Source organism: Symphalangus syndactylus, chromosome 8 (assembly GCF_028878055.3).
Source record: "Symphalangus syndactylus isolate Jambi chromosome 8, NHGRI_mSymSyn1-v2.1_pri, whole genome shotgun sequence".
NCBI lineage: Eukaryota > Metazoa > Chordata > Mammalia > Primates > Hylobatidae > Symphalangus > Symphalangus syndactylus.
In genome coordinates, this window is record NC_072430.2 from 76,984,804 (window position 1) to 77,009,383 (window position 24,580).

General features: G+C 40.6%; 1 protein-coding gene across 14 annotated transcripts in view; it reads left to right on the forward strand.

Annotated features, from left to right (window-relative positions):
• RAPGEF4 (Rap guanine nucleotide exchange factor 4) overlaps positions 1–24,580 on the forward strand; it is a 331,009-nt gene that overhangs the window by 279,796 nt on the left and 26,633 nt on the right. For 11 of the 14 annotated variants that reach the window (XM_055289744.2, XM_055289750.2, XM_055289749.2 and 8 more), the window contains 7 exons: positions 12,452–12,602; positions 14,358–14,446; positions 15,182–15,212; positions 15,431–15,509; positions 16,664–16,810; positions 18,622–18,719; positions 24,242–24,367. In XM_055289744.2, coding sequence (XP_055145719.1) covers positions 12,452–12,602; positions 14,358–14,446; positions 15,182–15,212; positions 15,431–15,509; positions 16,664–16,810; positions 18,622–18,719; positions 24,242–24,367 — 721 coding nt within the window. The remainder of the gene's footprint in view (positions 1–12,451; positions 12,603–14,357; positions 14,447–15,181; positions 15,213–15,430; positions 15,510–16,663; positions 16,811–18,621; positions 18,720–24,241; positions 24,368–24,580) is intronic. The other 3 variants (XM_055289748.2, XM_055289751.2, XM_055289745.2) reach the window with 2 other exon arrangements.

Genomic DNA, 24,580 nt, shown 5'->3' on the forward strand with positions numbered 1-24,580 from the left:
CAAAAAAAAAAAAAAAAAAAAAAAAAAATCCATGCCTGGGAGGCAGGCTAGAAAGGGTTATGGAGAAGAACCTGGGAGTATTAGCAGGAATGGTTCCCTAACCTCAGAGACAGACTGTTCCCTGGCAGGATGGACTGTGGTCGGCTTGCGTTCCTCCTCCGAGCTATGGTATTAAATTGCTAACCTGCTGAGATAAATACAAGTTATCACTGTAGGATAACTTTCTTTTCCCATTCATCCTAGTCCATCCTCTCCTCTAGATACCAAAATTTATTTCTTTGTTACTACTTTTTATTATCATCTTACTGACTTAAAGACCCAAAATTTGAAATTCCAGTGACAATTCCTCTCTATAGCTTGAAGGCCAAGTTTATTTGGGACAGCTTTTCAACAGTGTTTGGAATGGCCCAGTTGATGCTGGTATGCAGCACAGAGCAAACATTCTCAGAAAATGGGAGTGGAATAAAAGAAGTGGGTATTATTAATGAGCTCTACACTCAATTTCGGGAGCGTGTGAAAGTATATTGTAAAATTTTGTTTTATTTTTAGAACAACAAAAATGTAGACCCCCAAATCACTTTGGCCCTTTTGAGCAGTTAAATATATTGAAGGAGAATGATTCTTTTATTCTTCTTTTTTTTTTTTTTTGGAATTCAATGAATGTTGGCATGTTTTCCTCATTCAAGATTATAATTACCCTACCTGACTCTCATTTTCTTGTTCACTCATAATTCTCTTTGAAGTAAACAATGTATGAGGACAGGAGATTTGAGTTGAAGGTGCAACTCAGAGGGAGCTGCAAGAGGGAGATTTGTGTGTTTATTTGCCTGGAAACTGTCTTACCGAGTAATGATGGCTTAATGAGACTTACATACATTATATATTTTTTCTGGCACATACTCAATTTTTCTCAAGTAAAATGAACACATTCAGGATCTCTGTGCTCTTTTAACTCCATACGCACTAATCATTATAGACCTTTGAGATTTGCTGGAAGGAAAAATAAAATCCACCATTGAGTTTAGACTTGCTTTTTTTTTTTAGCAGTTAGAAGGTTGATAAGCCTAAGGCAAACAAAACTCAAGGGCGAGTCAGCGAGTTCAGTGGGCCAAGGCACGGCATCGTTACAACTCCAAGCCCCAAACACTGTGCTTGTCTTTTTTTTCAGATTCTAACTTCTTCATTTATTAGCTTGTTCCCCTTCAAGAGCTGATTGAGAACATTCAAATCACTAACTTCCCTTTTTAAAATAGCGCTCTAGAGAGAAGGTCCGTTCCATGCCCAGGTAGGGAGGAGGGGGGAAAAATGATATTGGCGGGGAGGGTGAGGGGAAGGCAAGAAAGCAAACAGGCGTGGAAGAGCTGTGACATCAAATCCGACTTCTTTTTTCTGTGGACGGGGGAATCCAGGATGACTGGGTATAATCTGTATTATCTAGGTCCCTCAGACCACCTGCCTCATATCTGGCCCTGTGGGAACTTAGATTCTCTTCCCTGTTCTATTTTGAATCAGCTCTGTCTGTGTCAGGTGCATGCTAAGAGCACTGACCAATATTATACCACTCTATCCTGGCAGGATTCTATTGGGTTAGTATTAGCTTTGTGTTACAAATCAGGGTCCTGAAGTTACCCCCAGCCCCTACAAAAAAACAAAAAAGGAGTGGCTTGCCCAGGGCAAGTAGCTCAGTCCTCCAGATGATTCCAAACCTGGAGTTTGCCTTTTGTCTCTCTCTTTTCACAATTTATTTATTTGAAAGCTTGTTTAAATTTTAATGATTCTGTAACCTTTAATTAGAGTTTAAGAACATTTCAAGATACTATATTGCATCATAAACTGCTTAACAGCACACCTGCAAGTAACAGGGATGTATAATGCAAACTTGAACAAGTGGTTTAACCCCTATGTTTTTAACGTGGGATATTAGGGATAGTAAAATACTTAACTGTGTTTCATTAGTCAGTTGCTTTAGTGGAGTATTTTTAAAGTGCTTAACATCTGGAACTTTTCATAGCAGCGCTATGAAGAAGTCAGTATTTTTACTGCTATTTTTCTAAATCAATAAACTAGAATAATGAAAAATTATGAATTGCTCAGAGAAAGGTAATTACTAGCACAGAAAAGATTTGAGCCCTGAGCTACTGACACGTATTTCTGTTCTTAATCCACATTGTGTGTCTCTTCCAGTTTTGCTTTTACCATGGAGAAAGATAGTAAAACTCTGCTGAACATTAATATATCAGGCCTTTTATGTGCTAATGAGAGAGACTCTCTATTCATTAGACACAGTTTGGACATGATTTGACCCGATGAATACAAGTACTTTATAATGAGTTTGAAAATCATATTTGTTCAATTTCTATACTTTTCATCTCCAGGTTCTTTAATCTTTTTTTAAATCTGCACTTAAAATTGAGTTCAATTTTCCTTTAGTTTTCAGAAGAAAATTAAAACCACCTGTATATAACTCTATAACCTCTCAGGTGTACTATTGCTAACCATTTTGTGTATATCCTTCCAGCCTTTTTTCTATACATATAGATATATGTTTTTAAATGTAAGAATGGGATCATACTATAAATAATTTTGTATACCTCTTAATTAAGAAATATTTTGTGAATATCTTTTTATGCCATTATTTTTCTATGCCATTTTTCTAAATATAGATAGTTGTCATCCTTAAAAATAAAACATTCTCATTACAAAAAATTTTAATTACCACGAAAGGGGAAGAGAGCAAAGTTCATCTGGCATCTCACCACCATTAATAAATTTGTTTTTAAATTTTTAGAATTTATATATACATTTTTATGTTCATAAGATTTTATATAAATTAAATAATGTTACATGTGCTTTTTGGTAATATGCTGTTTTTCACTTGGTGATATAGTGTGAATACCTTTCCAAACTAATATATATATGGATAAAACTACATCATCTTTTTTTTCTTCTAGATGTTTCCATAAATGTTTACTTACTGCTGGAAATGTGTCACATAGAGTACTGGGCAACAAGGGGGCAAAGATATGTGAGAAAGACACATTATCATTTTTAATGACTTGTATTAATAGATACATATAATTATTTTCTCAGCCTCAACTATTGGATATTTAGATTATTTCCATGGTTTTTTTCTCTTTTTTTGCTATAACAAACACAATGGAGTGAATCAGCATCCTTCTAGCTAAATCTTTGCCCCTGTATATGAAAATGTGCTCACTTTAAATTCCTAAAAATAGGCAAAGAATATGTAGTATGTTAATGCTTCTGATGTGTATTCCCAAATTGCTCTCCTATTGTCTCAATTTAGTGCTTTATGATTAAACTCTGCCATATTCTTGTTTGTACAACTCCAGGCTGGCCTTCAGTTTAGTAAGTGATCACAACGAAGTCAATACTATTTTGAATTTTAATAACTCTCTTTGATTCAGAGTATTTTCACGTTATTTACTTTATCTTTCCAACACCAGTTCTCCAAATGTAAAGCAAAAAAAGTCTGGTATATTATTTTTGTTGTTGTTGTTGTTGTTGTTGTTTTGAGACAGAGTCTTGCTCTGTCACCAGGCTGGACTGTAGTGTTGCAATCTTGGCTCACTGCAACCTCCGCCTCCTGGGTTCAAGCAATTCTCCTGCCTCAGCCTCCCGAGTAGCTGGAACTACAGGCATGCACCACCACACCCAGGTAATTTTTTTTATTTTTAGTAGAGATGGAGTTTCACCATGTTGGCCAGGATGGCCTCGATCTCTTGACCTCGTGATCTGCCTGCCTTGGCCTCCCAAAGTGCTGGGATTACAGGTGTGAGCCACCACGCCTGGTATTTATTTCATTTCACATATAGGAGAAATCAAGATACAGGGAGGTCTAATAACTGCCCAAGATCCTGCATATACTGGTAGACATTTAGAGGAAGTCTGATGTAATGGACATTGTGGTTGATTTGCCAACATTCATCCCTTATTACTCAGTCATTCTAGCCACTCGTAGTCATTAGCCTCCCTTGCCAAAGACTGGTTCTCCAACGCCAGACCCAAGCTAGACTGGGCCAATGGAATTCAAAGAGAGGCTTCCTGGGCTTTTGGGTGAAAACCTTTTTAACATTTAAGAGAAAAAAACAGGAGGCCTGTAACCCCAATTGCCAGCAGCAGCTATCTTACAACCATGGTGGGAATGAACCCCAAGATAAAGCTGAAATGAGGAGACAGTCAGGAAAAATAGGGGTCTGTGATAACATTATTAGCATTTGACTGGTCCTGAAGCTTACTCTGCCAACAGATTATCTTTTTATGTCAATGAATATAGGTGTTTGTTGTTTAGGACAGATTCTTACTGCAGCTAAAAGAATCTTAAGTATGAATGGCTGATATTTAAACTTACAGAAATTTTAAAACAGCAATAATTTTGGACAGTTTTTTTTGTTGGTATACTAATTTTCTTTAGCTTATTATTCAACACAAATTTTGTGCTTTTGGCATGGAAATAATGAGTTTAGTTTCTTGAATTAAGAAGAAAAAAATATAGAACATGGATTTGCCACTAAGTTTTAGCTAAATCCACCTTTTCTGTGTTTCATCCCTGTACAGAAGCAAACACAACAGCTTCCTTCACTGAAATATTAGGGTCCCTGTCCTAAAAATCTTTGTGAAATTGATCTGGAGAGGTTCTCTTTGTAAGTTGACTTGGGTTTTATAAGTGGAACATTTATCAAAATCTGCTTTTCTTTTTGATGAAAGATTCACATAATAGCAGCAGGTTCATATTCTTTAAATGAAGCCAAGTTTTTAGGAACATTTTTTAGATTTCTAAGAAAAACTTTCAACTTAAATTTTGTTGAAACCAGATTTTGTCATCATAGTCCCCATTTGATTCTGAAAAGTGTTTGATCCATATGTCACCATCAGAGGCATTTGCTTCTGCAGATATGCAATTTGAGAGTTTGTTTCCAATGAAAAAGACTTTGTTTGATGATGTTATGAACATGATATGCTCCTTGGGAAAAAAAAATGACTGTCTTATCAGATATGCTAAAAAATATTTCATATATGTGTTCTCGGCCTCATATCAACACTATGTACTCTTTTAATCTTGTTTTTTACAATAGGGAAAGTGAGCTTGAGCAGCTAGATAATTTGCTCCTAGCTACATAGCTAGTAAATGTTAGAACAAGATTTGAACCCAAGCAGTGTATTGCATTAGGGCACGTCCTAACTGCTATGCTATGAGTACAAGCCCTTGGCTTGAGACTTAAAAGGAAAATAGCCAGGAACTAGAGAATTCTAAAAACACAGAGGATTCTGAAAATCAGTGGGAAAAATATTCTGAGCAAGAAAATGGGAGATATGTAAAGAAATTGATGGTACAGAAGGCGCTCCTGTGAGCTCAAAGTTAATAGGTACACACAAACAAAGGAGCAGCCTGTGTAGATAGGAGTAACATCACAGACTTAAACCCAGAAATGCCAGGTCTTATGAAAAATTCCACAAGAGTCCATTGAAAATATTTTAAATGACTTCCAGAGGAGAATCAGTAATAACATTGGTGGCTAAGATTTACTGAATACTTAATATGTTTCAGATACATGTTTTACCTGTATTATCTCATTTCATCCTTAACAGCAATCTTGCAAAGTTTACTGATGAGGAAACCAAAGCTCTAAATGGTCAATTAACTTACCAAAGATCATACAGTTTTTATATAAGTGGAGAAGCCAGGATGGGACCTAAGTTAGTGTAATTTCAGAACTTGCATTTTATGAACATGCCATATGAAGGAAGAAATAGACCCAGTGGTCAGAATGTCAGGCTGCACCACAAAGACAAGAAGCCCAGATTATAGTAAAAAAAGCAGAAGTTCGGAAGTAAAAAGACCTGTGTTTAAGACCTATGTCCTATAAGCTATATTACTCAGCAATTATGCTTAACTTCTCCAAGCCCCTTCTGTAAAATAGGGGTAATTATATGATATGGTCTGGCTCTATGTCCCTACCCAAATCTAATCTCGAATTGTAATCTGAATTTTAATCCCCATGTGCTGGGGGCAGAACTTTGTGGGAGGTGATTAGATCATGGGGGTTGCCCCCCACCCCATGCTGTTCTCGTGATAGTGAGTGAGTTCTCGTGAGATCTGATGGCTTTATAAGGGGCATTTCCCACCTTCACTTGGCACGTCTCCTTCTTGGTGCCACGTGAAGGACATGATGCTTCCCCTTCCACCATGATTGTAAGTTTCCTGAGGCCTCCCCAGCCCTGTGGAACTCTTTCCTTTATAAATTATCCAGTCTTGAGCAGTTCTTTACAGCAGTGTGAGAATGGACTAATACATTATACTTGCCCTACCCACTTTACCAGGTTATTGTGAAAACCAAATAAGGTTATGTGTGTGAACATGCATTATAAACCTTAAAGCCCCATATAAATGTTGCTATTATTATTATACCATCAGGAGAGGAATATGGCATATTATAAAGAATATACAAAAGCTTTGTCTTGTCAGTGGGCAAATGACCCCCAAAGTTTGTTTTCAGCTGCAAGCAGAGATCTTGTATGCAAAGCAGGGTTTTAAAAAACAACAACATTGAAGAGTATCAGTTTGAATGTTGTTAAGTGTTTTATAAATAGCTGCATAATTAGCATGTACTTACTGCAAAAAGTATACATAATATTTTATTCCCTGTTGTAGGCTGTAATGAATCTGCTGCCTCTACATCCTGGGAGGTTTTCACTTACTTTCCCCATGATAATTTTAATACATGGAACCATTATTAGCTGAATTAAGAATAAGTAAATGAGCAGTTAAAAAAAAGTACAGAAAAATTACAGGTGCCTGTGGTGAGTAAGATAATAACTAGGTAAAAATATATGAAATAATTACAGTGTTTGAACGGCAGAGCCGGCATGAGGAAAATGACTCAATGGAATATTAAGCCTGCTGTTGGCAGGGTAGAAAAACTGTAGCCTACACTGTGGCCTTCACCTCTTCTGATTATCAGCCCTAAAACCTCACTGCAAACAGATCCAATCTGCTCTCAGTCACATGTACACAATGCTGAAGGAGGTGGTTCAGTTCCGTGAAGATTTAGTCACTCTGAAAGTTTGTCATCCTGTAGATTAAATACCCAATAACTGAAAGATTCTATTTAAAAGATGTACCAGATGTTTTACAATTGATTCTTTATGAACTTATTTAGAATGTACCTCTGATCTGTATTTGACATCTTGACAAAATGGGATTCTGGGTAACTTAGTTAAAGGCTCTTAAATAGCTGTGATATTTTTAAAGGTTTTTTGTTTTTTTTTAGAAAGATGCATTAGCTATAGCATTCCAAACAGTGCAATTAAATTAGTTGTAATCAGTTGATAAAAAAAATATTGAAGGCTTTTGTGTGCCCAGTCCTTAGCTAGAAAGTGCAGAAATTAACAGTGAGTTTACGACCTCGTTCCTTCTGTTAAGGATTCTGATTTAATGCTTCCAGATGGTGAGAAATACTTTATTACAGATTAAGTATTCCTAATCTGAAAATCCAAAATCCAAAATGTTCCAAAATTCAAAGTTTTTTTTAGCTCTTATACCAGTAGGTATAATGCAAACATTCCAAAATCCAAAAACAAATCTGAAATCCAAAACCACTTCTGGTCCCAAGGCTTTGGGAAAAGAGACACTCAACTGTGTAAGCGAAACTTCAAGTTGGAATTTGAATGATCAGATTTAGCAATGTCTGCTCAGTCGCAGTGAGCCACTGCTTTCCTAACTGACAGGTATTAAACTATAGCAGAGGGGATCTCGTTCAGGTATTAACAATTTCTGTGCCTCTCTATCAGATTCTTTGAAGGCTGCAATAGTTAACTCTTGATTTTCTGCATGTGCTTTGTTATGAGGATTTGGGGCATCAATTTCTACATCTCAGATGGATTTTCCTATTTCCCAACAAACTTTGAAGTCACCTGACTCTGCTATATAATCTATGTTTGCGTAAAGAAAGTAATGTTAACATCAGACAAAACACAACAACATAGACAGGTAAAAAGAGTACTGAGGAGGAAAATAAGAGAATTGAGTTCTAGTTCCAAGAATTCCTTTGATAAATTTGGAAAAATCACTTAAACTCATTCTGCCTCAGTTTTCTTACCTCTAAGATCATGGAGTTGAAGGAAATGTAATCAAAGGGCTCTTGAAACAGAGATGCTGTGATTCCATGTCTTATCTGAAATCAACTCAAATGTGTCAGTGATAAGTTTGGCCACTTAAACTATATGGCCTTTCCTTAATGGTGTTTAAAATACTAATTCAGTAAATAATTTTAGATCGCCTTACAGACTTTTAAAAAACTAGAACTTTATTAGATATAGGAACCATGTTGTCTTTCTGCATCTCTTTCCCTATGAGTTCAGGCAGCCATATTGCTTCTTTCCTGGACCCAGCTGTCATGATATCATGAGTCACGGCCTTATTCAATAAAAGCACTTCTCGATCATGCATTATTCCAATTTTAGCCAGAGACGGCTTCTTCAACCTTCCTGATGTGTCTGAATTTATGAACATGCTGTATTTGAAATGTTACTCTTTTTAGATTGCACTTTTGACATCATCTTGAGACAAGGGAACTAGTAGGATATTCTTTATTCTTTGGCTGCTACCTGAAGGGAATATAGTTTTACCCCCTTCCTACTTTTTTCGTAGGAGTTAAAGAAAATCTAAAAATTACAAACTTTCTAAAAGTCTGGGGAGATTGTTATGGGAATGAATAGAAACCTCAGCGTCTGATCTGTAACCATTTCAGGTATAATCAATTGTATACAAAGTTCTCTCTGTGTTTCTTAAGAACCTGATTCAACTGACGTTTCAGAAAGGGAACCCTGTGTGTCACCTCTGGAGGAGCAGAATCCTTGAGCAATGCCTGGATTCAGCTATAAAAGTAGTATCACCCCCACCCTCACTTTAGTAAATAAACATCCATGAGGGGACAAATGAGACTTTGTGAAATAAGTCAGTGCTTCCTTTTATTTTCCCAGGGGTAAAAATACTGAACTTTCATGAGAAAAGGGAGAAAGCCTTTCCCAGTCCCTCCAGATTTGGTCAATTCTGTCTCCCTAGAGGCTGTGGGGTTCTTCATCAAAGACAAGGGGTGCTCAGCCCTGGTTACTAAACATGCTGAATCAGCTGCGGGAACCTTGGAACTTCAGCACACACACACACACACACACACACACACACATGTACACACACGGAATCTTTTTCCCATTAGGCTTTTTGCTTTCCGGATGCATTTATTCTTAATAATTTCATGAACCCAAGCACTAAGGTCTAGTTGCTATAGCTGCTGGTTAGGATAGTGGGGGTGGGAATAGTGGAAAGAGCCCTGTCTGAATTTGCAAGCCCTGCCATTTATTTACTGAACAACCTTGGCCAGATCTCTTCTCTCTGAATCTCCATTTCCTCACCGGTAAATATTTCCTCCTCAGGTTTGTAGAAAGCATCATTTGATAGCATAAGAATATTGAGTTATTTTATGAATTGTAAAGCTCTATACACATATTATCATAACAAGTAGGAAAGAATCTTTCCTCTCTCTCTCTCTCTCCCCCCACTCCTCTTTTCTCTCTTACACATGTGAATACCTCCTTTTCAACATGTTGTCCAATGTAATATTTCAGATGAATAGGACTGTGCCCATTGTATCACCAGAACCTAGCATGGTGCTTTACTCAAAGTAGTCTGTCAATTAATAATTAGTAAATCAATTGGATCAATTTGAATAGTTTCTTTGCCCAAGTACTTGTAAAGCATTTTGGTATATTTTCTCTGAAAAGCATATTAATTCATTTGAAAATATATTTACCTCTTAAAAACCACATTAGCAGACTCTGTCTCAAAAAAAAAAAAAACACCACATTAGCACCTTAATTGTCCTGTCTTGGGGTTATTTTTCTAAATTGAGGCTAAGTGTTCACCACTCTATTACTACCAGCTCAGTAAAAGCTTCCCTTTCCTCTCTATGCTGTTTCCATCTTTGAGTGATTCAAAATATGCTCATGTTGCATGTGTACTAAAATATTTTTAAGATCGTAGTTTATAGAGTAACTTAGGGCACAGTGTGACATTCTTTTAAATTGGCATGATCTGAGAGAGAATTAAATTTGCTCATTTTTCACAGTACAAGGCCATCAGAAAGGTTGTCTTTCACAGGCGCTATCACTTAGACTTAGTAAAGGGGCTAGAGGGAAGAAGCCTAGCCTCAGGTGTCCGGTGAGGAACATGCATGGTCCATAGTGGCATCAGGATATTTGGGACAGCAGTCTACAGAGTGAGCCCAGCCTAGTGGGAGCTTTGACACATACTGTACTCAGAATTCAGAATCTCCACTGACTCTTACATTTATAGGGGTTGGTGTTCCTCAGCCCACACCCCTGCTCCCCACCTTGGCCATTCTTACTTTCTCCATTTGGCTCTTATGCGATGGAAATGAAAAAGATAGCACCTGCCAAAGCCTGATGTCATCCAAGTTTCTGCACAAACACAAGTTACCATAAAACTAAACCAAAGAAAGCACAATGGCAAGGCAGCATTGTATTTTCATTATGTTAGTTTGTGGCACCTACCTGATTCTCCTTTGGTCCACCTTGCCTTAGCGTTATTAAATGTGGTAGCTGAAAGAGAATTGGGAAATGATTTCTTCTCACCTCCTCATTTCATGGAGAGTAAATGGAAGTCTACAGTGGCTAAGTGACTTACACAAGATCACATAGCTAAATGGTGGCAGCTAGAGGACTTGAACCCAGATCCTCCCACTCTTGGGTGAACCAGTACATATTTTTCAATCAGTCAAGACTTTCCTATTTGGTACCTACCATGCATCTGACTATGCTCCTACATGCCATTAAAAAATGGTCATAAAATATAATATCCAGCATTGCAACTCTTTGGAAAGAAAAACTCAGTTATAAATGCATGCACGTGAGAGACCAAAGAGTTAATCAGAAAAGAAATAATTTTCACATAAAACTATCTTTCTTCCTTTCTTTATTGTAAGCTGAGAGAGGATTGTAGTGATAACAGGTTGAGCAATTTTCTTTTTTATGAATCTTGTGCTCAATTTATGAAAGCCATTTTGCAACCCATTTACATGCAGTAAACCTTTGCTTCAAGGTTCTGTCATTTACCTTGATCACGATTATTTATAGTCCTTTTAGAAAAGGCTCTTTACTGGTTTAGCTCTCAAGCACAGCACTGTCACAAGCTGGTTTTCTACATCTTTCAAGGCAGGGTAGGAAGCTAAGACAGGGCCATCTTGTAGCTTGCTGTGAGGAATGGGGGTGTTGGGTAATGGGAAGAACACTAGTTGGCATCGCAACCTCTGCACTCTCACTATGTAATTGTGGCCATTTATGCTTCTTTAGTTTCAGTTTGTTCACTTATAGAAATGGAGCGACACTTTCATCACAAGGCTATAAAGTGGAGTTGAACTGAAGTACTTTGTGTGAAAGTTATATTGTAAATTGTGAAGAGTAAGTTGTTTTATGAACTGATTATCTATAATGTGAACTATAAATCATTGAAAAAGGAATGGTATGCCTAACCTAAAATATTTCTTGATTACCTGTGTAATGTATGTACCTCCTGTAGTACATACAAGAATGGACCAGGGACCTTTACTGTTGGCACATAGGAGACCCTCAGTCAGTACTTGTTGCATTAATGAATAAATACAGTTTCTGGGTGAAAGTCAGTATGCTAGGCATAGTGTAGAATACAGGACAAATGACCATCATCCCAAGCCTCAAGGTGCTTACAATTAAGATGGTAGCCATAAATGTGCAAAGAGCCAGTAAGGTAGGTCATGGTTCTACACAAGAGAAGAAGGTATGGTGTAAAAAGTGTGTCTGAGGCCCTCACCAGAGAATTGGTACAGCAGGAGCCTTTCCTCTTTCTACCTCTAGGTGGGTTTATCTACCTCCAGCCTCACTTGTCCGCCCATGCACTCTTTGTATCAGCCATGGTCCCAGCAGGACTAGTTGCCCACTTGGAAGGGTTTTACTGAAATGCATATAACAAAGAGGATTACAGAGATTCAGGCAGAATTTTGGAAACCAACAACGGGTGGAAACGCACCCAGAGAGAAGCAATGGCAGGAAACATTACCGCCCAGCATAGCAAAGGGCAAGGCAGATCCTGGCAGAGAATGACAGCTAGAGCTAGACACAAAAATCCTTGTCCACACGAAGTCCAGGAGGAGTCTGTGAAAGTCTAATCCCTGGGGCAACTATCAGGCCAGAGTCAGCAGGAGTAAACAAGGAATTGCATGCATTTGGCACAGACACTTTCTGTGGGGTTTTTCATGAGGGCCTAGGGGAGGAATTCTATCCATCTAAAAGCCTGGCTTTCTGAAGCTGGGATCTGTCACTCTTTACCTTTGAAAGTAGCATGTGAAATGGCTCAATTTCTTCCTTGACTCCTCGGCACCTACCACGCACAGCCTTCACAAGGTACAGAACAGGAGAAAATGGATTATGCCCTCAACAATAAGAGGCGAGTCATCCGCCTGGTTCTACAGTGGGCTGCCATGTATGGAGACCTCCTACAAGAGGATGACGTGTCTATGGCCTTCCTGGAGGTAGGCGGGGGTCATCCCTTCCAAGAATACACTGTTGTCCTACAATACAGGGACCTACCTATAGGCTCAGCAGCTTCCCTGGAGAGACTGTAATTGCAAATGCTAGACTTTGTGAACACATTCATTCATCAGAAAGGAACTACAGAAAAAGTAAAGAAAAAATTTACCCATTATTCTGCCATTCTCACTCTATAATGGGTAGCATTTTTATGTATTTTCATCTAGTCTCTTTTTCTTTGTATGTTTTATCTTGTAGTCAGTAGCACCCATCATTCTGCAGGCTGCTTTTTCCATTTAATTTGATATAATGATTTTTCTGTCAGTACAGTCCTTATAATAAAAATTTCTTTACATCTCCTGAAGTAATCAAAAATATTTCTAATGACCATTGAGTAGCCATGTCACAGATATATTTATGTGTTCCCTTGTTGTTGAATGTTCACATCATTTCCAGTTTTCACCTTCCTAGAATAGTAGTACGGTAAAAAGTCTTGTGCAAGTGAGTCTGTCCTTGATTACCTTCCTAGAAGTGGGATTACTAGATCAAATGGTAGATATTTTTGAGTGGAGTGGAGCAGATCATTTATTTAGGAATTGCTAGAACTGGAAATGGTAGGCTGTGAAAGTGGTTCATAAACACTGCTGAAAGCTGCACTTCCCCATTCCTTCCCATAGCTCTAGCCCCAAATTACAGCACTGATCTTGACATTTAAGCTCAATTAGTCACTCTCCCCTCTAAAATTTGGATGAAGACCTTCTGTGCAGGCAAAAGGCAATGTTACTTCTGTTTCAAACTTTTTCAGTCTGTGTGTTCTAAAATTATAATTATCCAAAAGAAACATACACCCTCTCTCCTTTCTATTCATATCATTTCACAGCTAGAGGGGCGAGGCAGTGAGGAAAGATGGACCGAGAGCATCCCTCCAAGCTGAGGAATGAAGTATTTTGAAAATGCGAGGAATGGCGGTAGCTTGGGGTCATACATTGACTCATGGCCTCTACCCACTGAGTACAGGACCGTTTTGCAGATGAACTAAAGTGGTGGTGAAGCTGGCACTGCCATGGTTCTCACCTTCTGCTGCAGAGCAGAGTTCTGCTCCTAAGCAGAGCGGGCACACCTACAGCTGCAGGGTCAGGACAGTTCCCAGAAGGGCATCAGAGGGTCCTGAGTTGGTGGCACAAATTCAGCATAAATTCGCTACAGTGCTAAAGACCATGCTGCATCTTACCACCAACCATGACCCAGAATGAGTGACACCTAGTAAATAAACAATACATACCAAAATAATGTGAAAACAAATATTAAAATTCCCCTGAAAAAAAATGAAGTAAAAAAAGCGCTCTTTTGAGGACTCCAAAATGACCCATTTCAAAACATGGGCTTTCATATAAATATCATATAAACAGTTCACCTGCAATTTACTTTGAATTGAATTTTTATTGTTGTAAAATAGATATCTAATATAAATTTTCCCATTGTAACCATTTTTAAGTGTATAGTTCAGTGGCATTCATTTCATTTCTGATGTCCGTGCAGTCATTGATTGCCACTATTTCCAAAACTTTTTCTCATGGCCAATTTTGAATTTAGACATAGTGTAACATTTTCTTCTTTGTTCTTCCTCCAGTCCATGAAGCCATGGTCTGGAGATGCTGGTGAAGCAGATGACATAGGGACACATCTTTATTGCTCTTGACAGAATCATGTGCCTTTTGCAGTTCTTGTTAAAAGCCTGTGACTTTTGCCAATTACAGGAGTTTTATGTATCTGTATCAGATGATGCCCGGATGATTGCTGCCCTCAAGGAGCAACTGCCAGAGTTGGAGAAGATTGTCAAGCAAATGTAAGGAAGGGCTTGGCTTTGGGGGTGTGCTTTCATCAAGTAAGTCTCAGAAAGTCCTTTGCCCACAAGAAAGGTTAAAGCGGGTCTTTCCATAGCCATGCCCTGCTTGATTTGATGTAAGCAGACTGGGCCGAGGGCATAGGTGGTGCAGTAAGGCCAGAGGAACAGAAGGACTGAGATTCTGTTCATTCTGTGCTAGAGGGCTGCCAAAAGAAAGCCTGGGAAAGAAAAGATCCTCCTGTGTGGAGTCCAGCTCAATAAACGTGGGTCCCTTAGGTTCAAGGCAGTGAATCTGGCAATAAATGGCCAGCCGCATTTAAAGAAAGTTTGAGGGCAATTACTTATATGGAAAATTCACTATCTGCTGCCGGAGCTGTTGGTGGTGAATATTTGTGTCCTCTCAATGAACCAGAAGGTTTTCACATGCTATTACTTGAGCTATAGATTAAATGCAGTATCAGAGAGTGAGTGTGCTGCTAGATAGACTTTGAAAACTAGAAATCCTGGCTTTGAACATCGGTTCTGCCAGGAATCTGCCTGTGACAAGAGCTGATATCTTCGCTGTCTACCCTTCTGCTTTGTTCTATTACTATTAAAATGAGGAAGCTCATATTGCCTCCTGAAAGGATTCTGTGACTGTGATTTCATTTTCTAACATAAGATTAGTTATATACAAATAGGGCAATTTAATAGTAGCAATGGTATTAAATAATGTGCTTTCTCTACTTCTCGTAGCTCAGAAGATGCAAAGGCACCACAAAAGAAGGTAGGTGGCATGAACTTGCATTCTCTGTCTGTGCCCTGTAGAATTACAATTCCTCAGAAATATATTGCAGTATACATAAAAGTGATTTCTTTTTTGTAGACGCGAAATATATTGTCTTCATTTCTTGATTCTGCTTGCTTCTCAGATGTGTCTCCTCTGAGTTGCTAGTGTGCATTGGTCACTCTCCCTTATGGCACTTGCTGTGGTTGTTTTTACAGCACAAGGTTCTTTTGCAACAGTTCAATACGGGCGATGAGAGAGCCCAGAAGCGCCAGCCTATCCGCGGCTCTGATGAAGGTGAGAACCCTCTTCCAACTAACTCGTAGTTGTATAGATTATTTAGAGTCAGGATAATGGTAAGCACCACCTTGGACCCTCAGAATAGCTTCTTTTGGAGGTGCCCTGTTGCCCTCCAGATGGTTTGCTTGCAGGTGCCCTTTGGTGGCCCGATTATTTATGTCCTTAAACTCTTGTGCCTGAAGCCGAGGTGCCTGTCTACCCTTCCCTGATTTGGCCTCTCCCTGCTTAACCCCTTTCCTTGGAGGAAATCAAGATGATCTCAGGGCCTGGTTGTCAGGATTGCCCACCCCTGGGAAAAGCTGGTGGGAAGGTAGCTGGCGCCTAGTGGGTGCCAAGGAGACAATGGATCACCAGCATCCTGCCCAGGGACAATGTTCTGGCCCTGAACCCAGCCCTGAGCAGGGAGGCTTTACATCAGGAAGATCAAGATGCTGGCTTTTGTTTGGTTGTTTAAGATTCTCCAAAGAATCACAACCAAAAATAGTCACAATAATAATGATAAAAATTTCATTTAAAGCTATAACTGAATCTTGTCATTTAGGACTGCCTCTAAACCCAGGAATTATAATATAATAATGGGAATTGCTCCCATGATTTTTGTGTTCAGAGTTGAGCCTCTGGGTGCCATATCCAGATCTGCTGATCTAAGTCTGCTGAGCCTAAATAGCATCCGAGCTTACATGGCCTGGCCCCAAAGCACACAAGCCACTGAAGCAAGTGAGCAAGAGTGTCAGCACGTGCTCATGGCCCAGGCGGAAGCCCTCCTGTGTGCAGAGAGGTGAATGGTGGCTCCCCACTGCCACACAGTGTAGCAGTGATCTGTAAATTGCCTACAGTATTGCACTTCAGACCCTGAACATCAGCCTGAAGATACTCTCAATTTTTTCCCATGACCTATTTGTGGGGTTTTCACCAATATCTCTTGTTCTTTTAATTGGACTTGGCAACCATATGTGCACCTATTCTTAGACCAATGCTAAGGTAAGCAGTTTAGAAGGGGCAGGAATAGGGGTAAATGAGTATGAATAAATACAGTAATAAAAATGGCAAAATGATGCAAATTAGAGAGGATGCCTAAAGATTTTTCATAACTATAGTTTTATTGAAAACTCTTAAGACTGATTTACTACCTTGTTACTGCCTTTGGATAGTTCTGTTTAAGGTCTATTGCATGGACCACACCTACACAACCATTCGGGTGCCAGTGGCCGCCTCGGTGAAGGAAGTCATCAGTGCAGTTGCCGACAAGCTGGGCTCCGGGGAGGGCCTGATAATAGTCAAGATGAGTTCCGGAGGAGGTAACAGCCTTAATTCATATTTTAGGCTCTGCAAAATGGGACATTCTATCCAAGCAGAAACTACGTAAGGAGTTAGCGTGGTCATGTGAGGCTCACCCAGAGGATGAACTGGTGCTTATGTATGCTTCCACTAATAACAGAAACAGTATGGGTAGAGGTGGGCTGGGTTTCTAATGTCCCCTATCTTGTAGGTACCCACTCTAAGCCAGAAAGGTGACTGGAACTGAGGACTCTCGTGTAGATGTTGGCCTGGAGTTCTTTCAGTTTAAACTCTATTCAAAAAAGTTTTAGGCCTTGGAGCCCTGAGAAATATGGACCCCAAGAGGAAATCTAGCTGGACAAGCTCAAGGCCATGGGTTTCTACAAGTCCAAAGTTGGAAGTGGTCAGAAGCTAGTTCTTTGAAGCTGATGATGGTTTTTCTCCTTACTCAGTAGAGAGGCTAGGAGCCTGGCTCAAATGAAATGAGGAATATTTTTCCTCCACGGGATTACAGTTCCTTTCACTGTCCTTGATTACATGGTGCATTTCTGAAATGTCATTTATTCATTCATCACATATTTACTGGCCACAGTGTGTCTACGAAGGAAAGAATGAGTTAGACACAGCTCACGTCCCCAAGTTGTTCCCAGGCCAGGGAGGAGGTAGACGGTAAATTAAAACAATTACAGTTCATGCTGGCAAGAGTTTTAGGAATGACCACATATTGTAGTGAGAGACTAGAGGAAGCAGCAGTGAGATTCATTTCTCCAGTCATGATTTGACAGCCATTTGGGGGAATCCTTCAGGAACAGGTGAGCCATTTCTGTCATGTTTTAAGGTGAACGATTCCATTGATGGAGGATTTTTAAATGCATGTTGGATTTTAAGATCTCCCTTCCATTTCTGCTCCAGTTGCACAAGGCCCAGGACGTCTGCCCTCCCTGACCGCTTGTCACCTTCCCATAGATATCCCAGGTCCCACCCTCACTTTCTTTCGGTCTTTACCCAAATGTCAGTGTCTCACTGAAGCTCCCTCCGTTTGCTTCATTCCCTTTCTAAAATGTTAACTTCTTCCCCTTACACAAGCTTCCTAGCCCCCACCCCGGGATATTTTTTTCTCCTTGTCTTCTCACTCTCTAATCTATTTAATTTCTTTATTGTTGGCATCTCCCACTATGACGTAATGCTTTTTGGAGTGGGATTTTTTTTCTGTATTGTTCCCTTCTGTCTCCCCAGTGCCTGGAGCAGTTTCTGGCATGCAGTAAATACAAAATAAATGTTTATTAAATGAACTAATTTTTTAATTTTTTTGACATGTTCTCATCTGAAGAACTAATTTTTTTAATGTGGGAGGAGGCTTAATCTCGTTAATGCTATTGCCCTACAAATTAGGGAATAAGTGAAAAAACAGTAGTAAATTTTGCATCTAAAATCATGTGAGGTCTCAGAAACCTCCGAAGTTTTTAAAAAGTGATCTTTCTATGTCCAAAGTCCTGGGTGTGATTACCATCTGGAAACATAACTTGTGAGATAAATAGCAAGTGCGGGTTTTGTATGCTCAGTAATTATGGTTGCAGCACAAAACTGGGTGAATTGACCCTCTGGCGTCTGTATTCCTGTTTTGTGGCCATTTCTGATGGCATCCTGAGTGGCGCGGGGCTGCATGAATGCTGTCTTTTTTATTCTGTGGATCCCTTCAGTACTCCATTTTATGCAGTCGCTCTGCGTGTTCCGGTAATTCACCAAGCTGGCAATTTGTTGGTGTGATTAGGGCAGTGCAGCAAATCTCAGATGTATTTAATAGGCAATCTCATGCTTTTTATGTTCACAGAAAAGGTGGTGCTCAAACCTAATGATGTTTCAGTATTTACGACGCTCACCATTAATGGACGCCTGTTTGCTTGCCCGCGAGAGCAATTCGATTCACTGGTAGGTGTGGATGGCCTGCTCAGAGCAGCATTGCAATCAGAAAAACTTGTCTGGAGCCTAATTTTGCAGTCACACTGAACCCAGTGGCTAAAAAATCTTGAATGGTACTTAGCTTTTTCTTTTTCTGCAGTCTATTAGGTAAGCCTCAGGTGTTCATTTGAGATGCTCAGGGCTTTTGATTTTCTTTTGTGGAAATTAGCCAAGTAGCACCACTATTAGGGCATAATTCAGCTTTCAGAACTCTTTGTTGTAATTCGCCTCATTGGTATGTCCCCAGTTTAAATATTAAGAATCTGAATACTTACACCAGGGTGGAAATAATTTTTCTAAAGCAAGATATCACTATTTATCAGGCTCCTTTGCATTATGCCAAAGCCACCATCTGGTCTAAGAGAAATGCTGTTCCCGGAAAGCACTTTCTCTACCTTATGCAGAAAATGCCAAAGGCCAGACCCTTCCCTAAGTCTCCAAAAACACTTGTTACCCGGCATACGGACAGATCTTTCTGGGAAGAAAGGACTAATAGACCCACACTGATAACTGAGTAGCCTGCTCTCTTTTAAGTAGGTGGTAGCGTCCATTTCTATTTCTCCTACCAACATTTGGTATGTAGGTGAGTAGCTAGTAACACATCTTAGAAAGCCTAGAGGGCCAATTCAGAGGGTAGAGAAACTGGTTTCTTCAGTCTTTGGATACACAGGGTTTCTCCTTTAAGAAAGGCACAAGACCGAGCATGGTGGCGGGCACCTGTAGTACCAGCTACTCGGGAGGCTGAGGCAGGAGAATGGCGTGAATCTGGGAAGCGGAGCTTGCAGTGAGCCAAGATAGTGCCACTGCACTCCAGCCTGGGCGACAGAGCGAGACTCTGCCTCAAAAAAGAAAAGAAAAGAAAAGAAAGGCACAAGACAAGAGCTAGAGGTAAACTGCATCCAGTTTTAGGGAGAGAGTTTACATAAGGGATGCATGAGTAGGTTTCAAGTTCGATCAGATCAGCTCTTACAGATATCAAGATTCTCTTCCTTGGACTTTTTAGAGGTTGTTTTAGGCTCCTCATACTCCTGATTTTTTGTTTTAGAGAGTACCATTTTGTGCACTCCAGTGAGGATAGGTGGATTTTTACCATATTTTGAATTCACTTGGAGAGGAACTTAGCAAATGTGACATTAGTTTTCCTGCTAATCTCTCATCCATCACAGCCCATAAGCACACTCACTTTTCCTCAACCATCAGCCTTATAAGATCTGAGTCTGCCCCCCCGCCTTTCCATGTATTTTTTTAGTCATCTACATTCATTGCTTTCTAAATAAATATTTCTCGATACTGAAGGATTGGAAATAAAAAATATCATAAATGAGTCGTGCTGCCCTCTCCTGGAAAGGAAAGCCATAAAAAGCCAGTTCAGCTGCAGCCCCATCAAAGGTGCTATGTGACATGTTACTGCACAGGTGCTGGGGACTCTCTTGCCGGCAGGTTCTTGGCCACAGTGCCAAATGACATGGCACAGAGACAGGGAGTGCAGACTGTCTTCAGCTCCCTGTGGGGCAGATACTAACTTTCTAAACCTCTGTTTGTTGGCACACAGTCCTGCAGCCTTCCAAGTTCTTAGTCCTTGCTCGTCCTCTGTTTTAAGGCCTCTGTCATTGGAAGGAATGTCCTCTGCATTGAGTACCCTGGGCATGAACTGCTTCCCTATCAGCGCTCTGCCATTCATTGTGCTGTGAGTGGCCAAACCTTACCTGCCTCACATAACTGTGGACAGGGAGCTCCTTCTCTGGCTTTCTAAAGATTCCCTTTGAGGACAGCCCATCGAGGAGGAGTCGCACAGAAGATGACCCTGCAGTAGAGAATGTTGGCCACACTCTCTGATCCATCCACACATGCTTCTGCAGGGTCTGCTCTGCGCTCGGGGCTGTGCTGGCTTCTGTGCGACACTAAACCAAGTGCCCCAGAGCCTCTGTCCTTACCGCAGTTACGCTGAAGCCAGAGAGATGAGACTAACACAAGCGGGCTGGAATAGAACAAGTCTTAGTGTTCAATGTTAGCCTTAAATTGTGTGGTCTATAATAGAATTAGTAGAGTGCTGGCAAGTTAGCCTAGTGGTTAAGGGTTCAGATTCTGAAACTTCACTCTCTTCACATTTTATTTAAGTATAAATGTCAGTACAGAGCAAATTCCTATAAAACTGCATTGTAGTATAATGTGATTCTACTTTTTTCCATTCACTGGTTCCTCAGACTTTTACTTAGTACCTACCACATCATCGCAGGCATTGTAGATGGTTCTGGCTCTGAAATGGTCTTGAAGACAAAACCATCATGGTCCTTGTACCTCAGTGAGCAAACAGTGCAGTGAGGCACCCCCGCCTGTGATCAGTGAGAATGCAGTGCAGCAAGGGCCATAGCAGAGCTAGACACAGAGGATGTGGGCGCACGAGGAAAGGAAGATGCTCCGGGTAGCTTACCTTTGCCATCTCTTTGTCACTGACAATCCACACATCCCTTTTATGTCTTAGTCTCCTCATCTGGAAAATGGGAGGATAACAATGCTACTCTCCCAATTACCCCTCTCCAGCCTTAGCAAAGAAATTATGGCTCAAAAACCGTGGGGAGAAAATGCATGGGAGCAGCTTTCAGATCTGTCTGTGCAATGCAGGCTCCACATAAGCTCTGCTGTGCTTTATCTGTAGGACATTTCCACAGGGCTATGTACAAGAAAATGGCCCAAGGAGGCGCTTCCTCTGGGGTCCAGGGTGAGCATTTATATTCCCCACTTCTAGGGGAGAAGCACCTTTTGCTGCTCAGATTGCCTCTTCCGTGGCTCATGGAAAGGGTCAACCTGCCCTATGCCGGGAGAGAGACTTGGTGAGCCCTGCCCACTGAAAGAAAAGTTGAGACTCAACAGAGCTTTCCGTTACTCTCAAAAGGGTTAGAGGAGTGACAGACCAGCATCCATGACTAAAAGAACTTTGCATATTTCTTAATATTAGACTCTTCCCTGTGTTGTTAGGTAAACTTATCCCCCTTATGTAAAGTTATAAAGCCTCAAGGAAAAGAAGGAGCGAGGTGGACTGGGTATCTCCAATCCTGAGGAGAGAGAGAACAGCAGGAATAACGTAGGAGGGGCAGCTCCGCAGAGCAGCAGAGGGGCTGTGTTCACAGCAGCTGCAAGAGGGAAGGAAGAACGTGCAGGGCCAGTTTGATCCTCTGAGAGGCAGTCCTAACCCCTAAAATGTATAAGCTTCCCCAACTTTTTTTACCTAGGACCTACCCTGGTTGAAATCATTCTCCTCATTTGTTTCCATATGCTACTTGCCCATCAGCTTTGGTTCCGTTCCCTAAGATTTAAAACTTTGGAATCACTTTTCTTCCCTGTCCTCTGTCCCCTGTGTAGAGTAAATTGGGAGCAACAGTATTTTGCTCCTACATCCAGGTGTTGTACTGATCACACTTTTCTGTGTATTTGCATTGCTGCAGCACTTCTAGAAAGTGAACTGATTTGGGGGAGCGAACCTCTTTTGTGCCAGGCACTGTATTTACATGATTCACTGAAATCATTCCTATCCAGTTCTCTTAACAAGCCTAGGGATAGGTATCATGACCTCAACTTACCAGAGCTGGAAACAGACACTCAAGAGATTAGGGAATCAATCCAAGTCTACGCAGTTAGAGTAGTGTTTATATTCAGAGTCACTTGCTCTCTAAAGCTGACACTAACCTGGTCTATTATCTAGTCTATTACAAAACACAAACTCCTAATCTGGTACACGAAGATGTGCTACTAACTGTTCATACTGTCCATGGGGACCCCCTGTGCTCTCTGCCCCTGCCAAGCAAGTTTCGTGACAGTTTCCCCATCTTCATGCCCTTGTTGCCATCCTTCCACCCCAAGGGACCAACCTGGATGCTCAGGGAAAACCTTGCTATTCTCACCTGCCCAAGCTTGTCAGCTTCATCTTTTAAAGCCCAACTTCTTCAAGATCCTTTTCAGACCACACATTCATTCCAAATACCCAATAACTTCCCAAAAATCTATTCATGTCCCCTTCCTGTTTATCTCTGTACCTGGGTGTCACGTGTGTTGTTGCTTCTGTCCCTTTATACATGCAAATAAGGACCAGCAGCAGATGCTGTCTCTGTAGAGTGCTGTATGGGCCAGACAGGGTTGATTCCCTTCAACTGTAAGCTTGCTTGGTCCTCTCCTAGACTGTAAACTTCCAAATGCAAGGACCATCTACCTGCAGAACATGTAATTTCTCTAGTGCCCAGAATGCAGTGGGCGTTTGTAGAATACAGTGACGATGATGAAAATGATGATGGAACTTGTATAATATTGGGACTTCTGACATGGATAGTATCTAAATATAGTTAGCAGCATTTTGTTTTTATTTTTTATTTTATTTTATATTTTTTGGAGATGGAGTCTCATTCTGTCGCCCAGGCTGGAGTGCAGTGGCACGATCTCGGCTCACTGCAACCTCTGCCTCCTGGGTTTAAGCGATTCTCCTGCCTCGGCCTCCCGAGTAGCTGGCATTACAGGTACATGCCACCACGCCCAGCTAATTTTTGTATTTTTAGTAAAGACAGGGTTTCGCCTTGTTGGCCAGGCTGGTCTTGAACTACTGACCTCAGGTGATCCACCTGCCTTGGCCTCTCAGAGTGCTGGGATTACAGGCATGAGCCACTGTGCCAGCCACTTTTGTGACTTTTGGAACTTTGTAATGTATGTGTTGCCTATTTATATATAAATCTATTGCATTATACATGTGCTTCCTATATATGCATATCATTCATCTTACTAAGTAAAAACACTTTAGATCATTTCTTGTAAAATAAAACTGAGATAAGCAAGTCAGATGGAAACTTTTAGTGAGGGGTCTTCCAGAAAGTAGCAGACTTTGGCTTTCTAATGTCTAGCCCAAAACACCATGACCATGCGAATAACATCCTCAGCTCAACATCTGCCCAAGAGTAGAGGAATCAGACATCATGTGTAACCTCAGTTCACAGAGCTTTCCATCCCCTCATGACCCCAGGCAGTGTGTCCCAAGAGATGGAGGGGCAGCAGTGTTACCATGGCCACTGGCAGCAGGAAGTAGCACTGTGGATGAATGTCCCAAACTGCCATGCCATTACCTGCTTTACAGCAGCTTCAATGAGAAATAGGAGAAAAAAGGTCTCCCAGGACTTCTTCCATTTTTACCAGGGAAAAGAAGAGTTTCCAGGGACCTCCCAGGCCCGAGTGTAAGAGAAGAGAACCTCTGCAGGTCAGTTTTCACTGAATCTTATTTGCCACAGTTCACATTTTTCAGTCAGTGGAATTGATGATAATGATGATTGGTGACTGTACAGACGGCACTAAAGCAACTAGCGTTGCGAGCAGAGGCATCTCTCATCAGAGTTTCCAGATATTCCTGAAAGCATCCATTTCCAGAATCCTTTCCCCTCAGAAACTCCTGAAAGCTTTCAGTGCTAAATACTTGTCTGTGTTGAGTTTCTGATATATTTTTGCATTATTATTCATAGACTCCCTTACCAGAACAGGAAGGCCCAACTGTTGGAACAGTGGGAACTTTTGAACTGATGAGCTCCAAAGATTTAGCATACCAGATGACAATTTATGATTGGGAACTCTTCAACTGCGTGCATGAGGTAAGATGCAGGATCAGATGTGTTAGTAGCTGAGATAGCAAGGATAAAGGCTGCTGGCATTGCTTAGTTTATAAGTGCTAATATGTGCTACAATATGGAAACCACATGACAATTTTTTTGCATACTGAGCTTATAAATAAAGCATGCTATAAAGCCTTTGAGTATTAAAGAAAAATCTTTACAGTATGCCATGTCTTCCTGTGTATATTAAGC